Source organism: Corythoichthys intestinalis, chromosome 7, assembly GCF_030265065.1.
Source record: "Corythoichthys intestinalis isolate RoL2023-P3 chromosome 7, ASM3026506v1, whole genome shotgun sequence".
In the NCBI taxonomy this organism is placed as follows: Eukaryota; Metazoa; Chordata; class Actinopteri; order Syngnathiformes; family Syngnathidae; genus Corythoichthys; species Corythoichthys intestinalis.
In genome coordinates, this window is record NC_080401.1 from 11,862,234 (window position 1) to 11,883,522 (window position 21,289).

Genomic DNA, 21,289 nt, shown 5'->3' on the forward strand with positions numbered 1-21,289 from the left:
GTATACTTTTTGTGATTAAATTCTATGCATGATTATATGAGAAGGTACTTTATGTACTGTAAAATGCTCTTTTTATTCCAACCAACATGCCACAGCATTATATCTCAAGGTCCATTGCAGATTTGAATCCCTGCTCATGTCTGTAAGTGTGGTAACTTCATGTTCTGCTTGAGAGTACCTTCCCAGTATTCGGGATTTCTCCCACTCTTATAGTCCGAAAACATTCATTTTAGCTTTATTCAAGATTTGAAATTGCTCACAGATGTGAATCCGAATACGATTGGTTGTCTAATAATTACTGATGCACTGATACCCATACCAGTATCGGCGGGGGGGCTGATCCAGCACGAAATGGTGGTATCAGTATTGGTGAGTACCAACAAACAGGGCAGCGATACCATTTACCGGTCCAGTATTATAACACTTGACCGCTGCCTTTTTTCCTCCTGATGTTCACTACACTCTGTCTCTGTGTTGTGTGATGACATGTGATCACTTTGCATGCTAAGCAGCTATTACTATTGGCCTGCTCTTATTGGTCTGGAGCAGGCCAATAGTAATAGCTCTTAACCAGTTGAAGTCCGTGTTGCCCAACGACAGCCCCAAAACATCACTGCTCAAGAGGAGATCTGCATGGAGGAATAGGCCAAAATACCAGCAACAGTGTGTGAAAAGCTTGTGAAGAGTTACAGAAAACGTTTGGACTCCGTTATTGCCAACAAAGGGTACATAACAAAGAACTGAGATGAACTTTTGGTATTGACCAAATACTTATTTTCCACCATGATTTGCAAATAAATTCTTTAAAAAATCAAACAATGTGATTTTCTGGGTTTTTTTTCTCCTGTCTCTCGTGGTTGAGGTTCACCCATGTTGAAAATTACAGGCCTCTGTAATATTTTCAAGTGGGAGAACTTGCACAATTAGTGGTTGACTAAATACTTATTTGCCCCACTGTATATGGCGAAAAAAAACTTAGGTGACTCTCTGTCTGGGAGTTCCGCTCTCGGACCCCCAATTTGTCCAAATTTCAAAATTGTCCAATATGCACATGTGATACGTCAAAGGAAAGCTTAAAATGTCAATTTTCTGGGGGAAGAAAAAATTTTGAACAGCAGGGCATTTTAAAAAATAAATTAATGAATTAATTAAACAGCAAAACCCTTACTGAAAGTGAGAGCATGTAAGAGCAGAATTAAAGACGCTATGATTTTAATGAGATATTATCGCATATTTACCTTGTTTCAATCCAAAGACTCCATATAGCATATATCATCGAGTGTCAAGACACAGATGTGAATGGCCACAGCCGGATTTTGGGGGGATTTTATGGGTGAAACATGGTAATATAACAAGGGTGGCGATGCAGAAATTGCAGACATCAAGGAATAATTGAGATTTTCATTTTCATATATCGACCCTTTTTAAGTTTTTTTTTTTCCCCCCAATTTTTCTTTGTTTGGATCGATTATTTATCATCTAAAATATTGAGGAAAATGTGACAGTAACGAAAAAATACAGTTAAGCGATAATTATGAGGTAGATATCCGAGACTTTTTACAAACACCAATTTTTTCATTGTTTAAAACGTGAAAATATGTGAGTGAATAATTTTTTAAAGTCGTTTTTTTTTAAACGAAATATTAGACACCAATTAACGATTCTAAGCTAGAAAATGATAATAACTATAATTACCGTATTTTTCGGACTACAAGTCGCTCCTGAGTATAAGTCGATCCAGCCATAAAATGACCTACGAAGAGAAAAAAAACATATACAAGTCGCACCGGAGTATAAGTCGAATTTTTGGGGGAAATTTACTTGATAAAATCCAACAAATAGAACAGACATGTCATCTTGAAAGGCAATTTAATATAAAAATACAAAAGAGAACAACATGCTAAATAAATGTACAGTGTACAGTGCATGAACAACGAAATGTGAATATACTGTCCTACGCTACGGCCTGTCCTGGCTATACAGCGAACTCCCAAAACACAATGCTGGACGTCCGTATAATTTGCTGAATCAATTTGGTCCTCGATTGAAAACAGGTTCGCATCAACGTAAATAAATGATAATTAGGTACTATTAGTAATAAGTAACAGGTTAGCATGCGTTCGCTATCATTAGCACATCGTTCAAACAACCACACAACTGGCTCTAAGTGTCCGATCGCGGGTGGAAAACACACAACAACAACAGAAAAGATGATACACGCAGGCGTTGCCTCTGTAGAGATTATTTAAAAGCATAAACAATGAAAGTAGGTTCGCATCCGTCTATTCTCTCTAGCTAACTCGCCCACTCACTCACTCAGAGCAACGTAGCTGTCCGTCTTCTTCTGGCGTGTCACGTAAACAAGTGCGAGTGCGCCCTCACGTGGGCGTGAAAGCGCCACAAACTAAATGCATCCATTTCAAGATAAAAAAGTCAATAATACAATTGAACATACACTGCCAAAGGCAGAACGCGAACGTGGCCATAGCTATAAAGAGTTATTCAGATAACTATAGCATAAGAACATGCTAACAACTTTACAAAACCATCAGTGTCAATGCAAAACACCAAAATAACATGAAATTATATCATAATGTGTTAATAATTCCACACATAAGTCGCTCCTGAGTATAAGTCGCACCCCCAGCCAAAATATGAAAAAAAAAACGCGACTTATAGTCCGAAAAATACGGTACTTACATTTTTTTTATGGCTGGGTTGAAACAAAAGCTGTTGCGTGACGTCTGTAAACGGTTGTTTCCAGGGCAAAACGGAGAAATTAAAAATAGTTTGGGGGCTTAATGCGCCATGAATCTGCTATGGCAGCATATAGACATATTGTTTTATCAAACATAAGTTTTTTTGGCTTAAAATACAGCAGTTTATTTAAAAGAAGGGTGCAAGAGCAGAAACTGCTTTTTCAGTCTTGTCTGTGTTTTCCGGCATATATATGTATATACATTTCAAACAAAGTGGTATCTGTATGGTATCGGTATCGGCCGATACTGCACAGCCAGGTATTGGTATAGGGGGAGAAAAATTGGTATCAGTGAAACACTACTAATAATTTGTTCAGACCAGGGTGTACCCCACTTCTTGCACCAACTAAATAGAGTTCAGCTTCCCAGAAGAAAAGAAAAAAATAAGAGGGGAAAATGGATGGTCGTCTCAATTAAGAATAACGTCTAGGTACAAAAGTATCAATTTTGGTGAAGGAAAATCTAAAATGCTAACAAAGCATCGACATGAGCCTCTGTGTCGCTGAATTCATTACATCTGAACTGTTGGATGATGCTAACACGCAGCTTTTGTGTTCATCACTGATGCTGGGCAAAATCCAATATTTTATGGTTTGATCTATGATCCATCGTAACATTAACTGCAGAGGAATGAGAGAAATGCATTCTCTACCATTGAGTGGGGGTTCACAAAAAGCAATATCAATTGATGAGAAACAGAATACCTGAAGTGAAAGGAAAAACGGTCTGCATGCGTGGGCAGCGAAATGATACACAGCATGGCTTCTCTCACTAGCATCATCGCCCACACACCACACTGGATCCCTTCTGTCCATTTATTCAGACCCATTCATTTTAGACTAACTATACTTCATATACAGTAGTTGACAATTTGCGTACAGTGTATGGGAGATCTGGGAAATACTGTACAGCAGGGTTGCTCTAACATCTACTTTTCAAGGAGACAACCTCTTGCGGTCTGTTTTTTTGGTTGCGCCTAAAGAGCTAAGCAGCAATATAAGTTGCGAGCTAATAGCTTGTTAGCTTTGCTGCACTTAAAGCCGTTGTTTTAACACACACAGTGACCTAAGTGTGGGTAAAAAAATGAATAAAATTCAGTCATTTGACTGGATGATAGGCTTCTTTTTTAATTTGTCAATACAATTCAACATTATTTGTGTATTATTTTTTGGGTGGCCGCCAAAAAGGCTCAACAGCAGCAATATTGCACAACAAAACATCATTAAGCCTTTTTTGGCCTTCAAAAAATGTACATTGCGGAAAACACAGACGCTGAAAAAGCAATTTCTGCTCTTGCACCCCTCTTTAAAATAAAAACTGCTGTATTTTAAGCCAAAAGAACTGTTGTGTTTGATAGAAAAATATATCTATATGCTGCCATAGCAGATTCATGGCGCATTAAGTCCTCTAACTATTTTTAATTTGTCCGTTTTACCCTGGAAACCCCCGTTTACAGACATTGCGCAACCGCTTTTGTTTCAACCTGGCCATAAAAAGAAGGTAAGTAATTGTATTTTTAAACATAAAAATTGAATAAAATGAAAAAAAATGGTGTCTGTAAAAAAGTCACGGATATCTACCTCATAACTATCGCTTAATTGTATTTTTTTGTTACTGTCGCATTTTCGCCGATATGTTAAATGATAAATATTCGATCAAAACAAAGACAAATTGGGAAAAAAATGTTTAAAAGGGTAAATATATGAAAATCTAAAACTCCTTGGTGTCTGCGATTTCTGCATCGCGACCCTTGTTATATTACCATGTTTCGCCCTTAAACTCCCCCAAAAATCCAGCTGTGGCCATTCACAGCTGTGTCTTGACACTCAGTGATACATGCTACATGGAGTTTTTGGATTGAAACAAGGCAAGTATGCGATAATATCTCGTCAAAATCGTGGCGTCTTTAATGCTCTCGCGTGCTCTCACCTCCAGTTAAGGTTTTGCTGTTTAATTCATTCATTCATTCATTTTCCATGCCGCTTTTCCTCACGAGGGTCGCGGAGGTGCTGGAGCCTATCCCAGCTAACCCAGGGCAGTAGGCAGGGGACACCCTGAACTGGTTGCCAGCCAAGTGCAGGGCACAAGGAGACATACAACCATTCACGCACACACTCATACCTACGGACAATTTAGAGTGTTCAATCAGCCTACCAAGCATGTTTTTGGGATGTGGGAGGAAACCGGAGTTCCCGGAGGAAACCCACGCAGGCACGGGGAGAACATGCAAACTCCACACAGGAAGGCCGAAGCCCGGGATTGAACCCTTGATCTTAGAACTGTGAGGCAGACGTGCTAACCACTCAGCCACCGTGCCGCCTGTTTAATTTTCTATTTATTTATTTTTTTTAAATGCCCTCATGTTCAATTTTTTCTTCCCCCAGAAAAGTGAGATTTTAAGCTTTCCAATGATGTATCACACATGCAAATAGGACAATTTTGAAATTTTGCCAAATTGGGGGTCTCAGAGCGGAACTTCAAGTCACCTGAGTGTTTGCTCTCACCTCCAGTTAAGGTTTTGCTGTTTAATTTTTTAGTCAGTCACCTGAGTCTTTCCCGCCACATATAATAGCTTTTAGGTAGAAATGAGTTTCCCGCCCACTAAAATAAATCCATAAAAAATAAATTTAAAATAACTTACTGGCAGAAATTTGCTTTCCATATTTTCGATCAAATTGTATTTAATGTTGGGTGACGATTAATCATGATATCCAAAATGATAAGTTCAATTATGTAAGTAAGTACATACTGTATACAATATTAAAATGTTTAAAATGCTACATGGAGTTTTTGGATCGAAACAAGGTAAGTACGCGATAATATCTTATTAAAGTCGGGGCGTCTTTAATTCTGCTCTTTCATGTTCTCACTTCCAGATAGGGTTTCGCTGTCAAAAAAAAAAAAATTTTTAAATGCCCTCCTGTTCAAAATGTTTCTTGCCCCAGAAAATTGAGATTTTAAGCCTTCCAATGATGTATCTCACATGCATATCGGACAATTTTGAAATTTGGCCAAATTGGGGGTCTCAGAGTGGAACTTCAAGTCACCTGAGTGTTTTCCGCCATATATTTGTTTGATGCCGCGATCTATCCAAACTACAGTTGCAATCGACTGATCGATCACGATTGATGTAATGAACACCTCTGCTATACAATATGAGTTGTCCGAGCTGTTACCACCGGAATGCTGCTATTTTAACTCGCCGCGAGCTGAGGGTCGAAAAGGAGGTGGAGTAGCAGTTGTTTTTAAAGATTCTTTTAAAAGCCGGCCGATCAGCCTGCAAGCACCCTGCGTGACTTTTGAGCACTGCCTGTTCGAAATTGGTCGCTGGCACGCTGTACTGTGTGCTGTCATTTACCGACCACCCAAGTACAACAAGGATTTTTTAAGTGACTTTGCTGAATTCTTGGCTGAAATTTTACCAAAATATGATCGTGTCCTCATTCTTGGGGATTTTAACATTCATGTCTGTTGCCCTGATGAGCCAATCTCCGGCAGCTTCTTAAATGTTATTGACTCTTTTAATCTTGTCCAATCGGTGGTCGGACCTACCCATCAACTCGGCCACACGCTTGATTTGGTGCTATCGCATGGGTTGTGTGTGTCCAATCTGAACATTCATGATGCAGTATTTTCAGACCACATGCCCATTTTATTTGACGTTCCTATTCGGCGGGAAGCTAAACTTTGCGCACCCCCAAAACGCTGTCGCACATTTCACTCCTCCTCTCCAGCTCTTTTCTCATCGACTTTTTTGGATATAAGCAACGATCTCCCTCATTCACCCGAGAGTTTAAATACTGACGAGCTGGTTGCTTCTTTTAATACTGTTTGCTTACGAACATTGGACACGATCGCTCCCCTAAAAAATCGGCACGTCAAACCAGCACCGGAGCCCTGGCTTAATGACGTCACTCGCACCGCCAGACGAGAGTGCAGGAGAGCGGAGCGCTCTTGGAAAAAGGACAAGCTGCACGTTTCCTGGGAGATCCTAAAAGACTGCTTGGTGAAATATCAGAAGACTGTGAAAGCTGAGAAGCACAAGTACCTATCGGAAATTATTGCTAGTAGTAATAATCCCCGTGCTCTCTTCAAAACTATCAATTCTGTCCTCGATGCTCCAATTTCCCTAGATCCTGATGCATCAAATGAAAAATGTGACCGCTTTCTTCAATTCTTTATTGACAGAGTTGCTACAACTAGAGCCTCTATTTCACCATTTTGCAATGATTCCTCCGTTCCCATGCGCTGTTCATCTGTTTTCGCCCAGTTTGAGCAAGTTTCTTCTTCTTTGGTCGAAAACATTGTTAGTAATATAAAGCCCTCCGGTTCCCCCTCCGATGTAATTCCCCCTCGCTTATTTAAAGAGGTTTTTGACATCATTGATCCACACGTCTTAAAAATTATTAACTGTAGTCTCCTTACTGGCACATATCCATGTGACTTTAAGCATGCAGTAGTAGAACCTTTATTGAAGAAAAGAGGCCTAGACTCCACCCTCTGTTCAAATTTTAGGCCCATTTCTCATCTTCCATACTGTACATCTCCAAAATACTAGAAAAGGTTATCTATAGTCAGCTGCTACCATTCCTTGAAGAAAACCAGATTTCGGAACCATTCCAGTCTGGTTTTAAATCCCTCCACAGCACTGAGTCGGCACTTTTAAGAGTATCAAATGATATACTTCTGGCAACAGACTCTGGCAAGTTTGTTGTTTTAGTTCTTTTAGATTTATCTGCAGCATTTGATACCGTAGACCATCAGATTTTAATTTCTCGTCTTGAACACAGTGTGGGTATTCAAGGTGTCGCTCTTGAATGGTTTAAGTCTTACCTAAATGAACGGAGTTTTTGTGTGAAAATGGGCAATTTCATGTCCAAAAAGGCATCGCTTCCACATGGGGTTCCCCAGGGATCTGTTCTCGGCCCTCTTTTATTTTCACTTTATTTATTGCCTCTTGGTTCTGTTTTTAGAAAACATGGTGTTTCATTTCATTTGTATGCTGATGACTGTCAGATCTATTTTCCATTGGCGCAGAATGGCACTTTCTGTCAACTTATTGAATGCCTCAACGATATAAAGTCGTGGCTCTCATGTAATTTTTTAAGTTTGAATGACAGTAAGTCTGAAGTCATGGTGTTCAAACCGAGTAGCCAGGCCTCCCTGAATGTTGACCTCGGTTTATTGTCTCCGTTTCTTAAGAATTATGTCAAAAATCTAGGGGTCCAATTTGATGCTGATTTTAAATTTGAGAAGCAGATTTCTTGTGTTGTTCGGGACTGTTTTTATCAGCTTCGCCAGATTGCTAAGGTGAAATCTATTGTTTCACGCTCTGATATGGAAAAATTGATTCATGCTTTTGTCACAACTCGGCTGGATTGCGGTAATTCTTTGTATGCAGGTGTCGGTCGGGCGGCACTGGCCCGTCTGCAACTTGTACAAAACTCTGCTGCTCGACTCCTAACTAGAACCCGCAGGCGTGAACATATCACCCCAATTTTAGCATCTCTTCACTGGCTCCCGGTACATTACCGAATACATTTTAAGATATTATTATTTGTTTTTAAATGTTTGAATAATCTTGCGCCGCCATATTTGTCAGAACTGCTTCAGCCTTACAGTCCAACCAGAACCCTCAGATCAGCTGACCACCTGCTTCTAGTAGTCCCAAGATCAAGGCTGAAGCTTAGGGGTGACCGTGCATTTGCGGTGATGGCGCCCAGGCTGTGGAACCAATTACCACTTACTATTAGACAGGCCCCCTCACTTACGGATTTTAAATCACGTCTTAAAACATTTTATTTTTCTTCAGCTTTTAATGTGCAATGACAGTTTATGACCTCGTCTTTTATTTATTTTATTTTATGTGTTTGTTTTATCTTTCAAAGTTGACTTATTTTGCTGTGTTTTGCTATGTAAAGCACTTTGGTCTCCTTGGCGGATTTTTAAATGTGCTATACAAATAAAGTTGATTGATTGATTGATTGATTGATGAGTTCAAGAAAAATATGACATGTAACATCACAAATGTGTCGCACATTTGCCAGTTTGTTGTACTGTACTGTGACAACAATTAAGAAAGATACAGAGTCATGATATTAAAGCGCAAACATAAAATCTCTTACTGGAAATTCGAAGCCTGCCTTCACTTAAAATAAAAAGCAGCAGATGTGTGAGTGCTGACTTTATCCTGAGGCTGATAAATGTAACAGGGTTACAGAGGGAACTCCCAGCCAGCTGTACACTGCACTAGGGGAATTCAGGCTTGTTAACATGTGCTGCAGCTCACAACGCTTCTTAGCATGTTGGAGCCCTGTCAGTCTGGGTATACAAATATTTTGTTTAACTTGATTACACAAAATAAAGAACAAAAATTCAATTTTAAACAACGTACAAAATTAAAAACAAATACGAGGTTGAAAAATTGGATAGGAATTTCAATATAGACGTAATGTTTAAAAAAAAAAAAACACGGTTTACATCAACTATGTAGTCGTAGTTGTTGGAGTTGCATTATGCATCCACTAGATCAGTGTTTCTCAATTATTTTCTGTTACGCCCCCCCTAAGAAAGACGTAAATGTTTCGCGCCCCCCCAAATTCTGCCGCCACTGTAAATAGTATCATTTGTCTATAATATTACTATTATAACTTCGTCTCTGCCTCATATTGTCATTTTTTTCTATTACAGAAAATAACAGAGATCAACTTATAAAGTATAACTTTATCAACATTGTTTTGTTTGTAACAGAAAAGACTTAACGCGCATCAATTTGCCTGAATTTGAAAAAAAAAAAAAAGTCACATCCAAACTGTAAAAATACACTCAAGGTACATTTTTAACATTTGATCATCAAAAATAAAATCAGTAAATAATAACAAATTCAAATTGATTAGAAACATTAACTCATGAGGACAATATGCCAAAAAATTTGACTGAAAAAAACAAAACTAAATAGAAAGGGGGGTGTCTTTGGACAAAAGGACAGTTTTTATTTTCGCTGCTCACATTAGCACCTCCAGTTTGCAATAGTGTGGGGTTATTTTCCACGGAGCATGCTAACAGTGCTCACTGGTTTACTTGTATAACGCTGACAAAGCGGGACGATTATTGGCAATATTCGGCACGTTTTCGCTGAAAAACAACCAAGCGGCTTATCAATGAGATTGGGGTCTAATGTCTTTAAGTGGCGTCTTAATTGATTTGGCTTCCGGCTGTCCGCTATAATCATTTTTAGACACAGTAAACAGTGGTCTTTCCTCACCTACCACTGTATTAAATGTCAAAGCCAAAAGGCAAACGGCCCGAAAAAAGCGCATTCTCGGCAGCCGAGGGAGAACCATAGGTGACGGCGGTCGTCGTGACGATCCCAAGCCGAAAATGGCACGTCTCGGGCGGACACGTGAGAACCGGAGAAGACTGCGCTGCGTGAGTCCGGCCGGATGCCGCAGGTGTAGACGGCTTTCGAAAACGGCGCACAGCTCTTCATATCTCTCGTCCGTGTGCTCTTGCTTACTTCAAAAATACTGCGCGCACTTTGAAAATGAGAGCGCCACTGCCACCGACTGAGTGGATGCGCAAGTACACTTTATTCTAGTATGGCAAAAAGTGAGAAAAAAAAAGGATGTTCCCCAAGGTCACATGCGCCACCCCTGGCATCGCTCTGCGCCTGCGGGGGCGCGCCCCACTATTTGAGAAGTACTGCACTAGATGAAGTTGCGGTAAAAGGAATGCCATGCCATGATTAACTAATATTGAGCCATATAGAGGGCACATCTGATTATAAGGCGCACTATCAGCTATTGAGAACGTTGAAGGCTAAGTTGCGCCTTACATTGCGGAAAATACGGTATACGTATGAATATTTTTGGGCAGAGCACATCTTGACCTGGCAAGGTTTGCCTATTGTTCCTTGCTCGAGCACTTGGTACCTCTTGGGCACATGCTCCTTTAGGTCACTGCACAGATGGATCCACTGTGTGTCTGTATTCTAGCTGTACCCTTTCAAAAGTGTTTGTTTTTCTGGTGATGTTGTTTTTTGTTGATTTGTTAGTGTGCTTTTGGACATACAATAAAACAGAAATTTGTCTTCACCTTCAGTTTTTTACAAAACATAATGTTGCCAATTACCACTACCATTCACAGTATGCGTTCTTGTGATGAGTAGTGTTATCTCGCTATTTCTACAGAATTCCCTCAATATGTGGAAAAAAAAGAAAGAAATGTTATACCGGATTTCTCAACTACTGGAACCAAGGTTTAGCTTTTGGCCTGCTCAGCACCAAACACTGAAAAACTAAAAATAATACTGTAGAATAAAATGCAGTAATAAACTTTGTCTTCATTTGTTTATGAGTAACTGCCGCATTGCCACCCTGTCACTTTTCAAATCCTGACTCAAAACTCACCTGTTCAACCTTGCTTACCCATCTTGATCTTTATCTCCGTTTTATCTCGACGTCCTAATTTTCTTTTGCTTTTATCCTGCTGTTAATTTGTATATCCTGCTTTTAATTTACGTTTGTTGATTTTTAATCTCTATTGTACAGTGTCATTGAGTGTTTGAAAGGCGCTCTGAAATAAAATGTATTATTATTGTTGAATAGTAGGCTGACATTAAGTGAGTCATCAAAATCCCCAGATTGTCTGAGTCATTTCTGCCACTATGTGAATTCAGTAAATGCAATACCTCGAGGTGCATTCAGCCTGGCTTTTTGTGCAGATGCATTTCTCTTGTGGATAATGGTACCAGAGAGTAGGGTAAAAGTGGCTAACTCGAACAATTCATAAAATATACTGGGAAGATATTGAGCCTTTGTTCGTAATCATAGGCAATGCCCTTGCTGTGTGAACTAATTTAAATTTTTCACTTCACGGCTCATTCCAGTTTATTAGTGTTAATAAGTGAACACCCTAAAATTATATCATACATGATCACATTTGCAGCTCCCTCAGATGCTGTGAGAATGCTAAAAAATACTGTCATCAAAATATAATGCCATAAAAACGAAAATTTGGGATCGGGACAATCTCTGAATTCCGAGCAAGTAAATGTCAGAGCATTCTGATGTGATGTCTACTAATAGCCGTTATCGTGTAGTGGTGCAATGACAACCCTGTATATTGTCAATAGCCACTCTCAGAACCATGTAAACTGGTGTATCAAAGGAAAGAAAGATACTGCCAGATATTGCATATCTAATTATTTGGTGAAAGATTATACAACAGTTATGACAGTTCCCCCCCCACTTTATTTTTGAGAGGACATTAAACTAACCTGCCACAAATGTTAAACGCATCAAGTAGTGCTGCAATCTAAAATATTCAGTGTAAACACAATCAGCACAGTAGCATACATATTTTTGCGCAAATGTAAAAATATCGAATTATCTACTAATACTTGTGAGTGGCTTTGAATTTGAAGATTGCTGTATATTAAGTTATTATAGTATAATCAACAATAAATTAAATAATATTGATTTTGGAATGAGTAATGTTTTCTGTGTAGATTACATGCTAATTGACCAATTCTCGAGGAGAGCTAATGATTGAGATAGACACATCTTATATGATAGAAATGTTTATTGTTTTGGCGATATATATCCTTATATTGTACAGTACTTACTACCAGGATTTATTCGTCTGTCCTTTTCAGATGAAAGGACATTGAAATTTTGTGGAAATTTTTATAAATGTATAATTATCTTTTAAATTCTATATTTAATATAGGCTAGATGTCATAAAACAAACATGCAATGAGCAATTCAGATGGCCTTTAAAACCCCTTACAACAAGCAAATTCATATTTAAAATAGGGCTGTCAAAATGATCGTGTTAACGGGCGGTAATTAATTTTTTAAAAATTAATCACGTTAAAATATTTGACGCAATTAACGCACATGCCCCGCTCAGATAAAAATGACAGCAGTGTAATGTCCGCTTGCTACTTGTTACTTGTTTTTTGTTGTTTGGCGCCCTCTGCTGGCGCTTGAGTCCAAATGATTTTATGGGTTTGGGGAGTGAGCGTGGTGTAATGACATCAACAATGGCGAGCTACTAGTTTATTTTTTGATTGAAAATTTTACAAATTTTAAATATTTAAATTTTAAAACGAAAACATTAAGAGGGGTTTTTATATAAAATTTCTATAACTTGTACTAACATTTATCTTTTAAGAACTACAAGTTTTTCTATCCATGGATTGCTTTAAGAGAATATTAATAATGTTATGCCATCTTGTTGATTTATTGTTATAATAAACAAATACGGTACTTATGTACCGTATGTTGAATGTATATACAGTGCTGCTCGAAAGTTTGTGAACCCCACAGCGATGGTCAGATTTTTTGTAAAAAAAACTAAAATAACCTTATTAAATGTTAAGTTATACCCAAATCCACAATACTGACATTCCAAATAATGGACTGAAACAAAAGAAATAGTTATATTGTCATTCTTTATTTAACAAAAGTGGTTGATTTAAGAAAAACTCAGATATCATGTGTGCAAAAGTATGTGAACCCCTTCAGTTAATAGGATATTGCGCCTCCTTTTGCAGAGATTACCTCAACCAAACGGTTTCTGTAGTGACTAATCAGCCTCTCACATCTACTTTGGGGGATTTTTGCCCATTCTTCCTTGCAGAACGCAGTCAGTTGAGAGAGGTTTGATGGGCGTCTGGCATGAACTGCTCGCTTCAGGTCCCGCCATAGCATTTCAATGGGATTTAGGTCAGGACTTTGACTGGGCCAGTCCAGAACACGAATCTTCTTCTTTTTCAGCCATTCCTTGGTTGTATTGCTGGAATGCTTTGGATCATTATCATGTTGCATGATCCACCTTCTGCCAAGCTTTAACTTCAAAACAGATGGCGTCAGGTTATGTTCTAGGATTTGACAATATTCCTCAGAATTCATGATTCCCTGGACTATGTGGGTTGTCCAGGTCCTGAGGATGAAAAGCAAGCCCAGATCTTGACATTCCCACCTCCATGCTTCACTGTTGGGAGAAGGTTCTTTTGGTGGTATGCAGTGTTGACTTTTCGCCAGACATGGCGGTTTTGGTTGTGACCAAACAGTTCAATTTTGCACCTACATCAGTTGATGAAAACTCTTTTTAATTTAGTCTCGACAACACAACTGTTAAAAAAACAAAAAAAAACTACTGAATTGATTGATTAGGAAATCAGGTTGAAATAATAGAAAATTCCAAAATGTTGAGGGGGTTCACAAACTTTTGAGCAGCACTGTATCCGTCTTGTGTCTTATCTTTTCATTCCAACAATAATTTACAGAAAAATGTGGCATATTTTATAGATGGTTTGAATTGCGATTAATTACGATTAATTAATTTTTACGCTGTAATTAACTTGATTAAAAATTTTAATCGTTTGACAGCCCTAATTTAAAACAATAATGGAGGAAATAACCTATTTCATTGCTCACACTTCTGTTCCCAGTAATAATTTTTAGAAAGTTTTTAGGGCATATCAGGGCAGAGCTTAGATGGGTACGGCTGCACCGGGCCTTTAGGGAGCCCGGTTTGCAGGTGTAAAGGGGACGTGGTTGGGTGAGGGTCTAAAACAAATGTAAGATGATGCGCAGAACTACAATATAGTTAAATGTTAAAATAAGTGTTAAAATATCTCTGCCAGTCAGTATCAGCTCATCAGAGGACATTGTTTTTAACATGCGTAAACTTTTCAGGCATTCAATGAAAGGGCTTCTTGAGAAGCTGACATAACAAAAGAGTTGAGGAGATATGTTCAGAATTGATCAAACTATTGTTTTGCTCTAATTTTGTTTTTGCTGTTGTTTTAACCCGGTTATCTACTGGCAACTAGGGGTGTGACAAAATATCGAAATGGTGATATATCGTGAAAAAAAGGTTATCGATATGCTCCTGCCAAGAATTGAGATACCATTTTAAAAAGGTGTCAATGTAAAAAATAAATTAAAAAAAAAAAAAAAAAAAAAAGGAACCAACAAGTTGCTACCAAAATCTTCCACCATAATAGTGTCTCAATTAACTCATGCATTGACGGTGTTCCATTTAGACTGGGAATGTTTGTTTATTCAAAACCAGACCATTCACAGTCATTCTGTCCGATTTTCAGGGCATTTACAGGTCACTTGCTGTTCATTTTAGGGCATTTACAGGTCATTTCCTGTTGAGTTTGAGTCACTGCCTATTCATTTAGGTGATTCCCAGGTCACTTCCTGTTCTGTAACTCAAAATAAACAGGAAGTGACCCATGAAATACCCCAAAATCAACAGGAAGTAACTGAAAATCAACAGGTAAATGACGTTAAATGGCCCAAAATTACCTCATTGCCTGGCATTGGCTGTCACTGATGGCCATAGACGTTCAATCCGTTTGAAGTGGGAGGGATGTTAGCGAATGATCATTCGCTGCCACCCTCCCAGTTCAAATGGATTGGACGTCTACTAGTGATAAACTCATTCCAATTCACAGCAGAAGCTTGTTTTTCTGTTTATTAGTTGTTTGTAGAATATCCTAGAATGATTTCCTGACCAATGTATCGATAATCGTTGTATCGCCATATCGTCAGATCATCGTTATCGTGAGCTTTGTATCGCAAATTGTATCGTACCGTGAGGTAAGAAGAGGTTCCCACTCCTACTGGCAACTGTACAAAAAAAGGCCTTTTCACCCAACACAAGAGAACCACATTTATCCAGAACCCACAATTCAGGTTAAAGTGGCCATTTCAACCAGAAATTGCATTATGACAGGCTGTCATTTTTCTACTTTCATTACAAAGAAGGTGTAGTGAGTCATTGGGTTTAAAACTGACACTTTTTTTACACACTCATATAAAACAGGCATAGGCAGAATTTGACTTTTGGGGCAGGGGGGGCACAACATGTTGAAGACCCCGAAACGCAGTGTCAGCAATAAAATCAACTTAAAAGAATATTTATAATAATAATAAGTTAACACTGAGCGTTTTTTGTTTCCCCTCATTCTTGAGGGGAATTCTAAATCAGGCTGCTTAGGCAATACTTTTCCCCAAGACCGTCATCCATTGAAAATGGTACGCCCGCCGGTGTCGTGCCAATGTAGTTACCCCAGTCAAAAATTGTATCCCCTGGGTGGAGCCATATGGAGGTAGATTTGTGTCTTTATTATTCAATCAAAAAAAGTTGTTCCAAAATATATATTTTCAACCCAAAAAAAGTCGCTACATTAAAAAAAGTTTGAATGCAAAAATAAATTTGAAACAAAAAAAATGCATGTGAAAGCTATTATTCTTTGATTTTTTTTAAAAAATTGAAGTCTAGTTTTTTTTTTTTTTTTTTTTTTTTTTTTTTTTTAATTGAAGCAAAAAATATATATATATCCCAAAAAAATCACTTCAATCAAGAAAAGAAAAATTTAAATCATGGAAAAAGTTTTTGAATGTGAAAAAAAATATTTGAGATTAAAAAAAAATAAAAAAAATTGCATTTGAACACTTAATTTTTCATTGAAAAAGTTTTCTTTGATTGAAGCGATCCTTTTTGTGTTTGGGCCATATTATGAGTAGGAAATTTGTGTCTAAATCATTTAATCCCCCAAAAAGTTGCTTCAATGAAAACAAATATTTTCAATCAAAGAGCAAAATCATTTGAAAAATAAAATTGCTCTCCCCTATTTTTTTGTTTTTTTTTTAAAATTATATGCAAAGCAAATTACGTTGCAAGTAAAAGTTGCTAGTCACATAATCTGTTCGAAAAATAATTTTGAACCACTATAAAAACATATTTTTTTGTTCATTTCATTCATTTTTGTTGCAGTTTTCTTGCTTAACAACTTTTATATACATAGGAAAGTCAATTATATGCAATGACACATTACGGCCACCAGGGGGGCCTGGCCCCCCTTGAAATCAGCTTATGACAACAGGGTGGGTAAAACGGGTCGTAAAATTCAAATCTCGGTCTCGACTTTGCAGAAAATTCCAGGGTTAACGCTGTAATTACTGACATGGGAAAAGGACAGTTTTAACCAGTGTTGTTAATAACGGCGTTACTATGGAGATAGAATAGTGCCAAAAGAAGTGAGGTTGTAAAATGAAAATTCTTCCTGTAAAATGACCATTTTTAACTAAAAAACACTTGTATTACCGACTTTTTCCTTTTGTAATAAACATGAAAAAAACACAATGTAAAAAATACATTATACAAGTGTTTTTTTTTCCAATTACAAGTGATTTTTTTTGTTCTACGGGTGTTTTTTCTTAGCTACAGGTTAAAAAGTTTTGTCTCACCCTTGTCGCGTTTTATGAGACAAAAAAAATACTCGTAACCTAGTTTTAAAATAAAAACATACCTGTAAAATGACTCATCTTAACTAAAAAACACTTGTATTTTAACTAAAAAAACACTTGTATTTCCAAATTTTTTCGTTGTGAAATAAACATGAAAAAACAATATTATAAAATTTCTTCAAGTGTTTTTTTTCCTCATTTACAAGTGATTTTTTTTGTTCTACGGGTGTTTTTTCTTAGCTACAGGTTAAAAAGTTTTGTCTCACCCTTGTCGCGTTTTATGAGACAAAAAAAATACTTGTAACCTAGTTTTAAAATAAAAACATACCTGTAAAATGACTCATCTTAACTAAAAAACACTTGTATTTTAACTAAAAAAACACTTGTATTTCCAAATTTTTCGTTGTGAAATAAACATGAAAAAACAATATTAAAAAATTTCTTCAAGTGTTTTTTTCCCCCATTTACAAGTGATTTTTTTATTTTTCTACAGGTGTTTTTTTCTTTGCTACAGGTGAAAAAGTTTCGTCTCACCCCTTGTGGAGTTTTCTGAGACAAAAGTCACTTGTAACCAAAGATGAAAAAATCTACTTGTACATCGAAATAATATGTTGTAAAACACAAAAATATCATTCCAAGTCGTGGTCAAAAGAAGACGTTAGTTAAGAAAGAACACAATCTAGTGAATAGTTCTTCGGGTGTTTTATCTTTAATAATCTACAAGTGTTTTCTGAGCATGTACAACTAAATTTCGGCCCAAGCATGTGATGTGAGGCAAAATTCAGACCAATCGGAACGGCGATTGTTCAGGAGGAGGGCGGGACACACCATTGCCGACCTGCTCCTTCTTGCTTTATTCATCACGGCAGAGTACGACAGAAATGGCAGAGCGTCCCGCCCTCCTCCTGAACAATCGCCGTTCCGATTGGTCTGAATTTTGCCTCACATCACATGCTTGGGCCGAAATTTAGTTGTACATGCTCAGAAAACACTTGTAGATTATTAAAGATAAAACACCCGAAGAACTCTTCACTAGATTGTGTTCTTTCTTAACTAACGTCTTCTTTTGACCACGACTTGGAATGATATTTTTGTGTTTTACAACATATTATTTCGATGTACAAGTAGATTTTTTCATCTTTGGTTACAAGTGACTTTTGTCTCAGAAAACGCCACAAGGGGTGAGACGAAACTTTTTCACCTGTAGCAAAGAAAAAAACACCTGTAGAAAAATAAAAAAATCACTTGTAAATGGGGGAAAAAAACACTTGAAGAAATTTTTTAATATTGTTTTTTCATGTTTATTTCACAACGAAAAATTTGGAAATACAAGTGTTTTTTTAGTTAAAATACAAGTGTTTTTTAGTTAAGATGAGTCATTTTACAGGTATGTTTTTATTTTAAAACTAGGTTACAAGTATTTTTTTTGTCTCATAAAACGCGACAAGGGTGAGACAAAACTTTTTAACCTGTAGCTAAGAAAAAACACCCGTAGAACAAAAAAAATCACTTGTAAATGAGGAAAAAAAACACTTGAAGAAATTTTATAATATTGTTTTTTCATGTTTATTTCACAACGAAAAAATTTGGAAATACAAGTGTTTTTTTAGTTAAAATACAAGTGTTTTTTAGTTAAGATGAGTCATTTTACAGGTATGTTTTTATTTTAAAACTAGGTTACGAGTATTTTTTTTGTCTCATAAAACGCGACAAGGGTGAGACAAAACTTTTTAACCTGTAGCTAAGAAAAAACACCCGTAGAACAAAAAAAATCACTTGTAATTGGAAAAAAAACACTTGTATAATGTATTTTTTACATTGTGTTTTTTTCATGTTTATTACAAAAGGAAAAAGTCGGTAATACAAGTGTTTTTTAGTTAAAAATGGTCATTTTACAGGAAGAATTTTCATTTTACAACCTCACTTCTTTTGGCACTATTCTATCTCCATAGTTACAATATAACGGCGTTACTAACGGCGTTATTTTTTTCAGTAATGAGTAATCTAATTAATTACTTTACTCATCTTGGCAACGCCGTTACCGTTACTGAGGCGGGAAAGGCGTGCGTTACTATGCGTTACTAAGTTGGTTGAATAAAAAAAAAGTCTGAGAGAAACGGACTCACGGGGACGAGAGCAGAGCAGGAGTGGGGAAGACGCCGTTGCAACCGCGATGCTAGGTGGCTCCAATAATACCTGATTGCAGCCATAGCCGACAAACTACGCCCACATGACACGGTAGATATCATATTATAGAACTAGATGCAGATGACAGACACTGCTGCATTGCCAACATGTTTTAAGGACTACATGCGTTTGTAAACAGCCGCCATCTTAAAGCAGTACACCTCTCAGGAATTTAGGAAGGCCCTGATGCTGAGATCCTTCCTAGCGAACCTAAGTAATTTTTTAAATCTAAAATGCTCCTAAATCGGCAAAATCTTAACTTAAATCTATCTTTAAATGATGAAACAGTTTTTAAACTTACACATGTTTAAAGTAGACAGAAGGGAACTAATGCAATAATGGGAGAAATTTGAACAACTTTAACGATTGATTCACAACTTTAAATGACTTCCACACATAGCAAAGGTTACTAGCTAGTTATCGCAATACCCTTGTGTCTAGTTAAGTGGAGGGTAAAGAATTGGGCTAGGGCCAATTGTCCCCCCAAACCCTTTAAGCTTCACATTGTGTGACCTGTGTTTTTTTTTTTTTTTTGAGAAAAAAAAATATATATCACTAGTTACTTTGCAAAGTAACTAATTACTCTTACATTCAGGTAACTGAGTTAATAACGCGATTACTTTTTGGGAGAAGTAATTTGTAACTGTAATTAATTACTTTTTTAAAGTAAAATTAACAACACTGCATGGCACTAAATGCGTTAGTAGACAGCCGCCATCTTAAAGCAGTAGACTTTTTAGGACGGCTCTGTTGTAGAGAACCTTCCTAGCGAACCTAAGTAACTTGTTATCTAAAATACTTATAAATCGGCAAAATCTTGACTTTAATCTATCTTTAAATGATGAAACAGTTTTAAAACTTTCATATGTCGAAAGAACGAAGGGAACAAATGCAATAATGGGACCAATTTTAACAACTTTTAACAGTTGATTCAGGGTAAAGTGTAAATTAGGGTAAAGAATTGGGCTCGGGCCAATTGTACCAAAAACCTTCACAAAAAACTTCACATAGTGTGGCCAATGTTTTTTTTTTTTTTTTTTTTTTTTTTTTTTTGAGGGAAAAAAAAAAGTAATTATCACCAATTACTTTGCCAAGTAACTAATTACTCTTACATTCAGGTAATTGAGTTACTAACGCAATTACTTTTTGGGAGAAGTAATTTGTAACTATAATTAATTACTTTTTTTCAGTAAGATTAACAACACTGGTTTTAACAAGTATGAAATGGGTTAATACTCCGTGGCAGATATGGCGAATCATGATCAACTTTGTTGAGTTTACTGTATTTCAGAAAAACAGAAACATGGCAGATTTATTTATACACAGTACTTTCAATGGCAGTGCGATCACACATTTGGTAAAAAAGTGAAATGGCTATTTCTTGGATTCAATAATCAAATATGTTTATATCTAAAATGATTCCCTCCCTCTATTTTGATGTCCCCCCCCCCCCCCCCCCCCCGTTTTTTTTTTTTTTTTGGCACACAGAACACCGTTGACATATTACACCCCGCGAAGAAATCCTACATATGCTGGTTTCTGTATCAGCAAGACCAGTACCAATTTACCAAATCACAACAAATCCAGCAGGACCTTGATAGATTCGATGTGTTTTGGTACTGTTCTTGCTGGTTAAAAAAAAAAAAAACAGCATATGCTGGATTCTTTGCAGTGAAGAAGATGCCGTTCCTTTTCGTCTGGCATACGAGTTTGTATCGTTAGCCTGAGTTAAGTGGGCCACGTCTAGTGGGTGTCAATAAATATAATCGGTGTTGTGAATCAGAGCTACACCAAACATCTCACCTAGAAGACTCCTCAGAGAATCCGCCGTCCAAGAGTCTGACTTTGCAGAAGAGCACCCCATTGACAAAAGGAACCGACGAGAGTTCGTCCAGCTCAAAATCCACCTTGAATTTGAATTTCTTCTTTTTCATCATCATTAAATCCATGCACGGTGTCGGCAATCTTGAGAAGGATGTTCAATGTCGTCTCCCGTCCATTGTGCCGCCGTATGCCAACACGGTCACTGATGTGTTGTGGGAGGATGGGGAAACTGTTCAGCGCTCAAAA

At 37.2% G+C, this 21,289-nt stretch overlaps 1 protein-coding gene across 4 annotated transcripts in view; it reads right to left on the bottom strand.

Annotated features, from left to right (window-relative positions):
* fam102bb (family with sequence similarity 102 member Bb) overlaps nucleotides 1-21,289 on the bottom strand; it is a 44,750-nt gene extending 23,461 nt beyond the window's left edge. For 2 of the 4 annotated variants that reach the window (XM_057841637.1, XM_057841638.1), the window contains exon 1: nucleotides 21,023-21,289. In XM_057841637.1, the coding sequence (XP_057697620.1) occupies nucleotides 21,023-21,168 (146 nt within the window). In that variant the 5' untranslated portion in view covers nucleotides 21,169-21,289. Of the gene's footprint in view, nucleotides 1-1,695; nucleotides 1,761-19,158; nucleotides 19,684-21,022 lie in introns of those variants that run through there. The other 2 variants (XM_057841639.1, XM_057841640.1) reach the window with 2 other exon arrangements.